Here is a 14,866-nt window from a genome sequence, read left to right on the forward strand (position 1 = left end):
CTTTTGCTGGCTAATTACAATACCAGCTGTAATAAATCTAGTGAAGCTGTTTTGCTGACTTAGGCCCAGTGCGCCATTTCCTTAGCAAAACGCCGTTTGTATTATTAAGTTAAATTAATGTGTTCTAGCAGAAAACGTAATGAATGGCTCCTTGACACGACCAATGTATGTTTTTCTTAAACTGTAGCAATTTCTATGTTTAAGAGACTAATATGTTCTTCCACTTCAGTTAAATTAAGAGAAGTGTTTACGGGTAATGAACACGAAATATATATAATATAAAAAATAATCCAATCAATGATCAAAGTCAATATTTCTTTTTTCACATCTCTCATCGGAACACCATTAAATATTGGGACGTAAAATAAATATCGATAAGCTTTAACGTTTTATAATTACGAGGTTATTCTTGGCTGATTTTAAACAAGGCTAGCAAACAAAGCTAGAATACTAGCTCTTGCTTTATTCATAATAGAGACTAACCAGTTTTTTTTGCTGTTAAAACGCTCTTACGCGTTTCTTCCACTTGAAGTGGGGAGGTATGTGTATGTGGAGCTCGCCGGCGCTCAATTCGCTGGAATACCCACTAAAAAATCAACGGTACCCACTCCGTCTTTTCAGGGGGATATCACGGATTCGCCTGCGCATTCTAGCGTGACGCCCTGACTGTTGGCCTACCTTTGCGGGCCTTCAAGATAGAGGAGTTCCCGAGGTACAAAGAACTCTTTACTCCCGGCGACGCTTACAGCGGGGAGAGAAGGTATCAAAATCAAAATCAAAATATACTTTATTCAAGTAGGCTTTTACAAGCACTTTTGAATCGTCATTTACAAACTATTTAAAGTAAAGCTACCACCGGTTCGGAATGTAGATTCTACCGAGAAGAACCGGCAAGAAACTCAGTAGTTACTCTTTTTCAACGTCTAAAAATACAGTCATGTTAGTTAAATACTATAATTATACATATATGTATGTTATGTCTCCTGCCTGGAAGTCAACAAGCATTAACTCCACGCTTTTTTATCATCAATATACTCTTGTATCGAATAATATGCATTCTTTACCAATGAATTTTTTACAATTGGCTTGAATCTATGGAACGGCAAAGTGAAAAATGTCTGCGGAATTTTATTAATTTTATTTATTGACTTTGCGGAGTCGGAAACATAGCGTTCTAAGCTTTTCCTTACTTCTTGTGCACATACAATGATTATCACTGATTTTATCAAAGTGATCAATGCTACTGTGAATATTCACAGTAGCATTGATCAATTATGTATATGCATAATATTGTTGTAAATATACTGTGACGTCAGTATTCCTACTTTGTTAAAAACATCCCGAAGAGAGTCTTTGGCTCCAAGATTATAAATAGATCGGATTGCTCTCTTTTGTAAAATAAAAACAGATTCAATATCTGCAGCATTACCCCAGAGTTATTACTCTGGGGTAATGCATATTTGCCATATGACATAATAATGTAAAAATAACCAAAATATACTAGACGAGCGGTATCAATATCAGTAAGTTGTCTAACTTTTCTAACCGCGTATGCTGCGGAGCTGAGTCTTCCTATCAGGGATGATAAATGAGGACTCCACTGAAGTTTGGAATCCAATGCTATTCCCAAAAAAACCGTAGTATCGGCTACATCAAGACGGCCACCATTTAAAGATATATTATAATTTTGCTTTCTAACATTGGGCAGGGTAAAAACTACACATTTTGTTTTTTGAGTATTCAAAACTAAATTATTTACTGTAAACCAATCGTGTATCTGTGGTAATGCACCGTTCACATCGTCATAGTCAGCTTTTTTCCTGTCTACCTTAAAAATCAGTGAAGTATCGTCAGCAAACAACACAAATTACAATACCTTTAACATAAAAAGGAAGGTCATTTATATATACTAGAAATAGAAAGGGACCCAAAATTGATCCTTGTGGAACACCCATTTTTAACGTAGATCCAGAAGACTTTATGCTATTAATGAAAACTTGCTGGACTCTTTGACTTAAATATGAAGCAATGAGATCAAGAGCTTTACCTTTAATTTTAAATTATACAGAAGCGTCTCGTGTTCTACACAATCAAATGCTTTAGACAAATCACAGAATACTCCAATAGCATTCTGTGATTTTTCCCAAACATCGTAAATATGTTTAAGAAGTGCTATTCCCGCATCAGTTGTCGAGCGACCTCTTGTAACACCGAATTGCTCACTATTAAAAATAGTATTTGTACCGAAATGGACGAGAAGTTGATTTAAAATATTTTTTTCGAATATTTTACGTTACTATGCATGCCTTCTCCGATTCCGCGGAGGCAATCTCCTCATGCGCCCGCTCCACAGCCTCCTTCTGCGACATTACGCTTTCACAGGAAGAGACTATCTCCTTCCAACAACCCCCGCTACCTAGCATGGCGATTATCACGCTCGGCAATGAAAGATCTCCGTCAACTATCGCCACCAGGGAATGCCTCTGTGGCCACCAAGCGGCACACTCCATCAAAGTGTGACGCGCCGTGTCCAAAGGCGCGCTGCACTCGTGGCAGGCGGGCGACATCTTCCGCCTCACTATCCAGCTGGTACTAACCGAAAACAATCATGTTCGGTAAGCAGTGTGTCAGCCTGTGAGAGTGTGCCGTGACACCGTTCTAATCATCAACTCAAGTGAGGGCGGCTCTTCTCCATTGGCGCCAAGCCTGCTGATGAGGACTCCAGGTCCGCCTCCCATCTGTGAATCAGGGCTCGTTGGCTGGGCCCTTACTCGCCCCACCTCCGCGGAACCTGGCGGGTCGCCATTCGATCTAGCTTTCACTCGGAGAGACTAACCAGCTATGTAAGAGATGTTTTAATAGTTCACGTGTCTGTACGAAAATACACATGAACCTTCCATTTAATCACTCTTATGGAAGATTCCCGAGGCCCGGGTATGTACGTTAATACTATCAATTTTCAAATTGTATATTGCTACTAAGAATTTCTCGAAAGAAATACTTATTTTTTATTTATTAGTCCAACGTTAGAATTGAACTCTTGAACTTGAAATCACGAGACCAAAGAGGCAGTCATATTATATGATAAAACATAAGTATCACCAAGCTATAATTATATCGAGATGTTTTCACTTTCAGAACATTATGATAATTTCCTTGAAATTTCAACCGAAAAACCACAAACTTTTATCTCCAATCTTTATTCTTGGCTCGCGAACATTTTTTAAGACAAATGAAGACTTATTTTGTTGTTACTTTCGAATGCTCTTAAATAAATTAATCTTTTATTCAAGCTATTTTAATGAATTCAGAGAGCCTAATGAATTATTAAAATCAATTAATTTTTCATTGTTTATACTACTAATTATATGACTTAATAGATAAAGTATTTTATTTACAGAAACAATTAACATTTCATTGTATTGGATGGCGTGTCGATAAAAATAGTGTCTTTTACTGGCACTTTAACGCCTATGGTCGCGTCATAGCAGCAGTAATTTACTAGCTAGTTTATTATTATTAGAAGATTGATTTAACATATCTGTTTGCAATGGTCTGGTCGAAGGATACCGTCCGGTCTAGCTTATGTTGTGTAGTTGGTCGAATGGATAAAGTCGTCCAGTCCATGCCTCTGGCTGGTCGGAAAGATGCACCCGCCTGATCTGAGCCTATGTAGTGTAGCTGGTCGAAGGGACATTTTCGTCTGGTCTATGCCTACAATTTCAGGATGGTCGAAGGAACACACCCGTCCTAATCTATATGGTAAGCTACGTGAAATTAGTAGAAGTAGTAGTAGTTTTACACTATCCGGTCTGTAAGTTGAGTTGGTCAAAAGGATTCTTTAAATTTTGTGTTATTCCACACTATGAAGTTTTTAATGCAATAGAGTTACACCTTCACAACGGGTTAAAATGAACAAAATAAATTATATTTATTGGTACAATGATGGAATCTCTATAAACATTTTTTCATGAAAACATTATTAATGTAATAAATCTGCCATATATATAAATTACTGTTTATTTGTTTATTTCTCTCTTTTTTTTATGGCATAGGTTGGCGGAAGGGCAAAAGCCCCAGTTAATAATAAGTGGTCACCATCGCCGCCGTAAAAAATATTAACCATACCTTTAAACATCAATGCGCCACCAACCTTGGGAACTAAGATATTATGTACATTGTGCCTGTAGTTCCACTGGCTCCCTCACCCTTTAAACCGAAAACCACAAAAACTTTTTTTTTGCTCTTTGATGATAGAATATGTGATGTGTAGGTTAAACCTACTTGGTTGGACGGGCTTACACAAGGTCTACCAACACGTCATTCCAATTGTGATAGAACTCGGTAAGGAAAGTCGGTGAGTTGTCGATCTTAGTAAAATTATTTTACAATATTAATGTAGCACTAGTCATTTTATAAATTTTTGAAAGAAAAGTACTTCAATCAGTTAATTGTATTAATTCTTGTACTTTTAATAAGAGAAATAAAACATTTCCTACAAGGCCCCTAGAAAAATTCCTACATCCACTTTAAATAAAATTTATGTAGCACGACGAAGAGTCAGCGCTGCTCTCTTATGCATTCCGACTTTAGACAATGTTTTAAGCCTTACAAAGCACTTTCTTAAAGATAAACTGAATAAATGCACTGTTTGATTTGAGTGGAATTGAAAATTTCCTGCAACCTTACTACTGTACATTTATCAAGGAAACTTGCTCCGATGAATTTGCAATAATAACGAACTAAAATATTCGCCTCACATAATTCCCCGTTACCATGTGTTTTTAAAGCGTTAGAGTTTTTACTTCGAACATAGTTTTAATAAGTAAAGCAAATGAAGAGAAGTTAAAACAAATGGTTTTTCTATGTCCGGTTATGAAATCCGTAATTGAATATCAAGAAAATCTGTTTTATCACCAAATGAATTCATAGGACAGTCCCTACCTTAACAATATTGTTGATAAGAAAAAATATGATAAGAATCTTAATGTGATTATTTTTGTTACAAAAAATGTTAACTATTTTTTTGTCTTAATAATACAAAACAATCTGTAAAATCGTATTGGACGCAATTTAAAATTTGCTCTTTTGTTCAGTCTCCCATTCATTTAAGTTCATTCTTTCATATTCTTCAATATGGCGGACTATTCATTGTTTGAAACTGGGCCATCCTGAAAAGTGATTTACGCTCCAACCGTAGAGAAACAGGTAACTTTATTAATATATCTTAATATTTACATATCCACATTCCAATTAAATCTTTATTACTTTAAGATTAAAAAAAAAATATTATGTTAATTTATTAAATTCAAAATTAATAATTATAAATTTTCTGAGGGATTAAATCATATTAAATCTCCCTTACTACATTTAATTCATTTCAATTCCCATTTGATCAAAAAGAAGAAGGTTTGGATTAAAAGACCATTATTGTAAGCTATGATTTAATTAACTACTAATTTATTATTTAATTTGTTTAAAAACACCAAGAAATCATGTCTAGTTTTATGACATTATTTTTTTTTTTATTTAAAAAACCAGTTCAATGTATTATTTGTTAAATATTACGAAGGTCAATATATTCCAGAGAGTTGGCGTTTCTGAAACAAAACAAAACAAAACACATTAATTCTCTAATTGTATGAAGAACGTCCGTCTGTATACAACTTCAAAAATATTAACACAATAAATTGAACACTTTGAAAAACCAAAAACACCTACTTTAGAAGTTCTATGAGAATAGAGCTATACAAATATTGATCAAAAGCAAATTGAAAAGATCTAAGAACTAAAATATGAAAACATATAAAATAAAGGTACTTGAAATTGCCGCCAAAAATATTAAAATCACAGCTTGCATTGAAAATAATATTATGTTAAAAATAACACGTACCGACAAGTTGAGCAACTATTTTCCATGAAGGCAATAATGATCTTCATCTCTGAAATAATACTCAAAGATACAAATTATCTCTACAAAATAAAATGTATAAATAATATTAATAAAAATATTTCATACTATGTAGGTGTATGTTAATAATTATAAAAATTAGGAAATTAAATTAATAAATGGTAATGGTGGTACCTACCCGTCTGGGTAGGTACCAACCACTCATCAGATATTCTACCGCCAAATAACAGTACTCTATATTGTTGTGTTCCGGTTAGAATGGTGAGTGAGCCAGTGTAATCACAGGCACAAGGGACATAACATTTTAGTTCCCAAGATTGATGGCGCATAGGTGATGTAAGGAATGGTTAATATTTCTTACAGCCCCTTTGTCTATGGGCGGTGGTGACCACTTACCATCAGGTGGCCCATATGCTCGTCCGCCAACCAATGCCATAAAAAAAAATATATATGCACAGATTATTTCAATTAGGTATAACGCCTAGTTCTATTTTTTAACATATTTTTTTAATCTGTTGATTTATTTTTTTAGATAAAGCTTTTTTAGAATGCAGATATTCATGAATTTTAAGCATTTCAATACTAAATAACGAATTTTCATTCAAATTTAGTTTTATTTTAAAAAGTATTAAATGTCTGTTTAAAAAAGGGGAATCTAATTTAGCTTTTTCAATATTGCAAATTCCGAGGTTTTATAACTATAGGTTTCATTTACACCAGAATATATAGTTCTAAATTATTTAACGTTTACGAGCAACAAACTACTTAGCCCGGCTATAAATACAATCAATATATAAGTTATATATAGGGAGGATATAATCATTTATTCCCAATAAGTGTCGGTTAAGCTTGTTGATCTTAACCGAAATCCATCAAAGGTGGATTTTAACCCGAGCAGATAAAATATTATATTATATAACTAAAACATTATAAGAAAATGTGTTTCTCCTAATTTCAAGTTTTAAACTTAAAGCTTAACGTTATTTTAACAAACCGACTACACTACAATTGTTTTTGTCAGTATAAAATAACGTACATACGTGTGATCTAAATCCTGCTTGCTCTGTAACATGAGGGATAAAGCCGCTTTAGAGGTACGCTTTTCCAGCGGACTCATCTCTTTAGTCAGCATGTGGCCTGTAAGAAATCGTTCAATTAATGTAATAAAAAGATAAACGTCAGCTGATCGTTCAATCCGACTTTCATATAATATTCACTAGTAATAAATCTAAGATAATTTAAATTATTAATTTCGTTGCTATTATTTTTTTATTTATTATTATATTGCTTAAAGTATTTTGATGTAATATTGTTTTTAAAAATATTTTTCCCCCTCCTTTATTGTATTGCCTTCATCCCAACAGCAGGACTCGGTCATTTTCGGCCAAAAAATAATATTCTTGACACCTTTCTATGCGGATTTGATTACGCAGTAGCTATCTTTAATTTTGATTTATTTGTACTTAGTCTACAATAAATAATCATTCTGTAAGGAAATCATAGTTAAAGGTTATTAATTTAAAAAAAAAATCATTTACTTACTTTTATATATATTAGCTTCACGCTTTCGATACTCTTGAGGATCCATCGGCTGACTTGAATACATTTGTAAAGGCGCACGAAAGAAATCTAAAAAAAATATTACTACATAATCTTTAAAATTCCTACTAAAATAGGTATTCATGCAAATTTAAAAAAAAAAGTTTTTTGTGTTTCAGTAACTTCTCTTTCCATCAACAGTACAACTAGGATATTTGAGTCTTAAGCATGAAATAAATCGAGATTTTCCATCAAGTAAAGTAAAAATAAGGAAACTATTTAAAATCCGCGCAAACATAATAATTGAACTGTGCAATAAATATGCTTATTTAAATAATAAATTATGAGAGTGAATATTAGTTTTCAATACTAACACAATATTCGATCTCCGACCTCTGAGACTACCTCCAAAGGTTCATCAGGACGTGTGCGCAAATGATCTGTATATAAATATCATAATCTAAAACACACAATTGATTTTGTTTGGTTTTTTTAATAATTTCTCAATTACAAATAATTTACTTTTGGTTATTATTTCAGTATGTCATTAAAGTATCTAAAATTAATTATAAAATGAGCTATCTATATCTATTCAACAAACAATGACGCAATTTAACTACCTTTATATATATTGAAACCATCCCGGTCTAAATTCGAACATCGCACAGAGATCACGAACAGCGAGATAATTAATACAAATGATTCCCGCATATTAATTTTATGAAGAATAATGAGCTGGCAACTCTATCAGCAACAAGGCAACACTGAGGGGTTGAGTGCGGTTTCCGTTTTTATATTCGCTGGATAAAGACTGCGATTTATAGGGCGAGTAGACAGTAAGTGGGATGTACATAGTTCGATTCTTAGCCAAAATTATGTATATTATACATGTATGATTTATTTATTCATTGTATTTAGTAATTTATGTAATAAGATTGATTTATGTCAGTATGAATATCATACCTATTGATTTATCTCGTTAAATTAGGTGACGGTAGATAATAAGGCATCATTAATTGAAGTTATTTGTTTAATATTCGTTTGAAATTGTATTATGAACAATCGTAAATCTAAAAAAACTCAAATTGCAATGAAAATAACCACAAGTATCAGTTTAAGCATAAGTTTTCCTGGAAATGTCTTAAAAAATACACTGTTACAGGAATTATTACAGTAATTCTATTTACACACATTACATTTTTACAGGCGTTTGCATCAAAAATTGTCCTGGAGTTATATTCACTGGACTGGATTACTTAAACTTATATTAACTACAATTAATATTAAATATTTTTAAAAAAGATAAAAATATTGAAGCTACTAACATCTTAGGTTTAAAGGTAGTAAAGCTGTTACTGATCGGTACGAGACACCTACGGGACACTGTAGTCGACAGCACAGCGGGAAACGTCTAAAATATAAATAGCAACATTATAATACGCCTCTGAAAAGGAATGTTTTCTTGTCATCCGTTTGAAATTATGTGAAATGAAGGTTTCTGCCCTATTATGTAAAAATATTCATAATGTTTTATTACTATTCTAAAATATTTTACTTAGTAGGTCATTCGAATTAGACTAAAAAAATATAAATAACAATTTTCCTTAAGAATTCGTTGGAGGGGTCACTGGCAGTCTCCATTTTGCTTTCCGGGATTCGCAGCCTGTTGCATCTTCAATTTAAGCATGAATTTTTGTTTATTAAATATAAATAACTATTTTTTTTTCAATTTTACACGAAACATCGGCATACTTTGAAAAAGCTGAAAAACGTGATAACTCAAAAATGGTTCACTTTTGCACAATGCAAATGGGGGTTAAATTATCGCAAATAGTCACCCCTATTACCTCCTGTTGGGAATACGTCGAATTACCAATAATCCTGTACAGAGGAATATTCTTCATGGTTGTCTTCAGTAAACTAAAAACATTGTTTATTGGAGATTTACCTAAGTTCTGTGATATTATTAAAATTCCGCTAAATTCAACAGTGCTTGGAGATAAAAAGTAATTCCGAGGTTTATCAACTTTCACTTGCAGAGTTCACAGATCAAAATTTATTAGCTTTACCTATTTTGACGGTGTTTAGTAAATGTTGCATCTTTTTTACTCGTAGGGCAAATTAATGATGAAAGAAAGAGATAAATCAGCGTTCAACAAAACACCGTGAAGCAACATTTATAAGTAAGGCCATAAATGTTTTGTTTTCTTTGGCACTTTGTAAATTTTCATATGTGTATATAATGTTTCAAAAAAGAAATTTAAAATGAAAATTAAAGGATGACGAATCCTGTCTCCGTTTAATTTATTACTAAAGAGACCTTCAATTTTGTTTATGGGTACAACAGGAATTGAATTGGATGCGAATTCAGTTTAAATTACGATTTAATTGTCCTTTACTCTACCTTTTAAAAATACAGGTTGCATTTAAATAAATTGAAAAGAACGCGCTGGTGCATTTATTTAGAAAGTGACACTATATTTTGGAGGCAGAAACAAAAGTGTTGTATTTGAAAGGATTTTTAAGTTGTCGTTTTTTTAGCACAGAATGTATGCAACACAAATGGACGGTATTCTGCCGACACTTGAGGTGGAAGCTTTCAGTAAATGAGCGCTGCGGCATTTACAGTTCACTGTTAAACAAAGAACTCTTAACCCCGACCTTATAACGACCTCGGATAAATCTGGCCGGTTTTAAAAACCTAAAACAAACGAATAATTTAAATTGGTTGTGCTACACAACACACACAACACTCCTATCTCGTATTTACATAATACTAGCTCCCTGTCCTGTTTTCGTCTGGCAAAATAAGATTTATATATATATATATACATATCTTTTGTGTATATATATATATATACACAAAACTTTAAATATTAATATAAAAATATTTTTGCATATCTTGATATTTATAAATCCTCTGTACTTATTTAATCCTCGAAAAATATAACGGAAATCCTCTTCATCGGGTGGATCGATTTCGATGAAATTTTCCGTGTGTATTTGAGTGGGTTCTTGGATGGCTTAGATTGGACCTTGTAGGTGGCGCTGCCATCAGAGAGTAAATATTTTTTAGTATATATATATTTATAAAAGTAAAAAGAAAACAGTAACAGCTTGTCATTTTCACTTCCGGGGCAAGCTTCTTCTTTGCGAAGTTTGCAGCTTATTCCACTAAATCACTCCAATGCGGGTTGGTATGATACGTGTAGGATTCCTTACGATGTTTCTCTTCGCCGTCTGGCACGAAATTAATTACGAACACAAATTAAGAATATGAAAAATAAGTGGTGCTTGCAAGGAAGGGATTGAACCCCCAATCATTGGTTAAGATTGACCTGTTCCAACTGCTGGTCTATCTCAGCTCTTTAAAGATCGTAATGAATTATAAGTGTGTATATTGTGTAAAGTAATTTTATATGAGTTTGAGATATACCAGATCTTAATGCTAGGATGAATGTAGGGCGCGTCGGTACGTAGTGACAAATGACTCCTAGCGTATCCGACGTGACACCATAAATCGAATACTCGTAATCGAATCGGATCTGATAGATTTCTCATTTATTTTCTGGAATTATCTTTTTGCCGGCCACTATTTATCGGCGGCAGGTAGCAACAGAAAGGTAACAGCCATGTAACGTATTAGAAACACAGATTGTTCTCACATTTCTTGTATATTTTTATTTTTATTAATTCTGTCGTTTATATTAATTTAATTATAATATTTTATGTTTTTCTAAAATATTTTAAGAAAAAAAATCTTTAGCCATAAAACATAATTTCTATTTTTTGACAAAAAATGCAAAAAGATAGTTTTTCCAGATAAATTACGCAATATTATACATGAATGAATATTATTGAATAGAATATGAAACTTCTTGTTAAGATTTGAAGTTGATTATGGCGTTATTTATAAAATAAAATGTCATTATAACGCTTACTACATTTTTTTCCGCTATCATAGTCATATAGTCTCATATCTCATATAACATTTGACAGGAAAATTTAATTTGATATTGGATCTACCATTGGTTGTCCAACTGAAAATAAAATAAATCAAATTAAAAAAAAATCTACTTTTTGTCTATGGTATTTTAATAATAAGTCACAGTAGTGAATTCGTTTGAAAACATTAATCAAGGTATCGTTGAAATTTTCAGCTCGATTCAGCTGATAAATCACACTTAAGTAAAGAGAATTCCACTACCCAACAGTATTTCTATTTAAGGTAAACGATGCCGAGCTAAAAGTTAAATTATTCACCTTTGTATCGATATATATTGTAGGTACATAATCTATTCCGAAAAATATAAAAATGTTAAAAACTTTATCGTGAAATTTGGAATAGAGACAGTGTTTTTTTTTACTAATATTAAATTTGTATCTGGACAGACATATTGTCCGTGCCTTTGGTGTATCTTATTTTTTTTTTAAATTATTATTATAGTGTGCCTGCATAGTTTTATTACCCGACAGCATACAATTCAAGTTTTTTTTAATGTTATAGATGGCAAACGAGCAGGAGGCTCACCTGATGGAAAGTGACAATCACCGCCCATGGACGAAGTTTGAGGATTATATATTTTTAAGGGTATATGGTATTCATATGCTATATAAATGTCTGTCAATATAAGTATCTCCCTATAGTTTATACCCTGATTATACTAGTATCAATATATCGTGGTATGAGTCCAGATATATATTATAATCATTAACAATTGCAATAAGCTGATATTAACCGTTTTATTCGACAAGTCATTAGACAGACGACTAAATTCAAAATTCAACTATAATCAAATTATCTCAAACTTGATTAAAACTGTGTTTCAATTACAATGCAAACCTTGTAGATGTTTAAGTTGTTAGTATTTTCGGAATAGTTTCAAATTACTAAACCAGTAATCTTTAATATACTTAGATAAGTCAATATTTGACATCTGAGTCTGCCCTTAAGAATACTTATGAATGTCTTGAAATTAAATTAATTCGAATATTCCTAGTTCAATAGCATAATTCTAATAATAAAATTTTCAATACGTATATTATGTATATAGATGATACGTAAAACAGTATTTATAATTTATATCAACATAGTTAGAATTTAGGAGAGGGCTTAGTACAGGTGTGCCTAAAGATAATGGAATAACTACGTCTGGGTGGATGGCTCATCAATTATTCTTTCTATCGCCAGAATACATACTATATATTAATGTGGTCCGGTTTAAAGTTGAGAGCGAATATAATGACAGACACGAGGTATATAACATCTTAAATCCCATGGTTGGCAGCGGTGAGATGACGACATTTTTTAAAATAAAAAGTGGTATACGGACCGTAGACTAGGCCACCTCGTGTTAAGTGGTCACTATTAACACTGGCACATTAAGACATATTAACCATTCCTCACACAATTGATGCGCCACCAACGTTAAAAACTAAGATGACAATATGTCCCTCGTATCTGTAGGTACTCGTACACTCACCCACACAACAATACTAATTACAGCTGTTTAGTGGTAAATATGTGATTATACCTACCCTTGATAGTCTTACACAAAAACCTAACACCAAGTATACACCACTTACCTCAGGTAATCTATTGGCTAATCTTGCTTTCTTATATAAAAAATAAAAACACGTTTAGTCTACTGAATAATGAGAAAAATAACTTATCGATAAATAAAACAACCCCTTTTTTTGTATCAAAATTGATTTTTATTATTCCGAAGAGAATAACCTTTTATGTGAAATAAAACTCAGACCCGGAAGTCTGTCTCTATCGAAATCCCGGAGAAACTTCCTTGGCAAATTTGGCGTTGATTAAAGAAAATGATTCGAACTAAGGTAAGGTTCAGTCTCGAAGGAGCTTCATGTTCCGTAATCTAGGTGGCTCGATTGTGTTAGTGAGAACAAACGATTTATTGATTGTTATGTGAAATTATGCCGATGGATTTTTGGTATTTGATTAAACTCTTTACATCAAATCAATAGTTATTGTACTGATTTTTTAAGGGGTTTACATTGGCACCGTAAGAAAAATTTACCACTCCTTACATCGCCAATGCGCCAGCAATCTAGGGAACTAAGATGATAATTATATCCCTTGTGCCTGTAGTTACACTAACTCACCCTTCAAACCGGAACACAAGAATATTGGGTACTGGTATTTGGCGGTACAATATCTGATGAGTGGGAGTGAGAGTACCTAGCAGAGGTTGCCCTCTGTCTAAATCTCACAAAAAATCACATAAAAAATCATCCATTTTTATTTTTGCCTGCTCTTAAGCTTTTATTGCTAAAAAGTCTTCAACTTCAAGATGAAACAGTTTCATCAACATTTAACACATCACAGAATTACTTCACTTATCTAATAATGCCAAAAATTGATATAGTGCAATATAGCTTTAATAATACAGACTATTTAATTTATTTCAACAAATAAAATCATTTTGTTTCAATTACACGTGATAGTGTGTATATTTTACAATTAGCTTTGACTTGTCCGGGTCTTTTCGTGATATTCTAACTGAAAGTAATGCACCATTTCTGTCCGTTTTATCACTCTTTACGCCGGGCACGTGACACGTCGAACGTGGGTCGTAGAAAATGTAGAAAGTACCGAGGATAGATTAAGAAAAACGTTATAGATTCTTTTTTACTATGTGGTGACATTTTATTTATAGCCTATTCCAATGGAAGTAGGGAAACAGATAAACAAACCTTAGATTTATGTATTTAATGCGATTTGCTAATAACTCAGCTATAAAATGCACTGCTAAGAGTTTATGATTAATATATCTTTATTTATAATACAGGACTATCCTACTTTACCACTTATTTCCACTTTAATTTTACTTCCGCCATTTTATCGCAAATCCATAGCGAATATCATAGATTAATCAAGCTCTCAACCAATAATATCGCGTCAATTTTCTGTCAAATGTTGTTTATTTAGATTTTTTCCTATTATGGTTGGTATAGAGTATAGAATGATTTAGTGTTTGTTGACCATATCAAATGTCACCAAATAAACAAAAAATAAACGCAAGTTTTTATATATTCAACAAGTGAATAAGAAATGTAACTGTCTCGATCCCGAGAGAATAGCTGTCATAGATAAACATGTTTAAGAGGTCATCAAGAAAGAGGAAACAAGGCGGGGCGGAGATAGCCTCACAAATTAATAAATCAATTACATAACTTCGCGACAAAAGACCGACTAGTCATTCCATTCCTAGTACCTAGAATGTTAACGGATTGACGTATAGATGAATGACGTAGGACCTTTGCTCATTTTATTCCATAGAAAAATCTTCATTGTTTGGTAATTTTTTTTTTCTATTTGGTACTGTACCTACGCGCTTTTAATAAAATTATATAGTTTAATAAATAAGGTTTAAAGTTAATCATGGCAGT

General features: G+C 32.6%; 1 protein-coding gene across 1 annotated transcript; it reads right to left on the bottom strand.

Moving 5' to 3' along the window:
- Nucleotides 1-5,888: 5,888 nt before the first annotated feature.
- On the bottom strand, nt 5,889-8,225 carry LOC113393002 (uncharacterized). The gene is made up of 5 exons (XM_026629686.2): nt 8,071-8,225; nt 7,825-7,890; nt 7,454-7,540; nt 6,952-7,048; nt 5,889-5,942 (listed from the first exon to the last, which is right to left on the bottom strand). The coding sequence occupies exons 1-5, from the start codon at nt 8,159-8,161 to the stop codon at nt 5,909-5,911; spliced, it is 375 nt and encodes a 124-aa protein (XP_026485471.1). The 5' UTR covers nt 8,162-8,225; the 3' UTR covers nt 5,889-5,908.
- Nucleotides 8,226-14,866: the final 6,641 nt, after the last annotated feature.

This window comes from Vanessa tameamea, chromosome 12 (assembly GCF_037043105.1).
Source record: "Vanessa tameamea isolate UH-Manoa-2023 chromosome 12, ilVanTame1 primary haplotype, whole genome shotgun sequence".
Lineage (NCBI taxonomy): Eukaryota > Metazoa > Arthropoda > Insecta > Lepidoptera > Nymphalidae > Vanessa > Vanessa tameamea.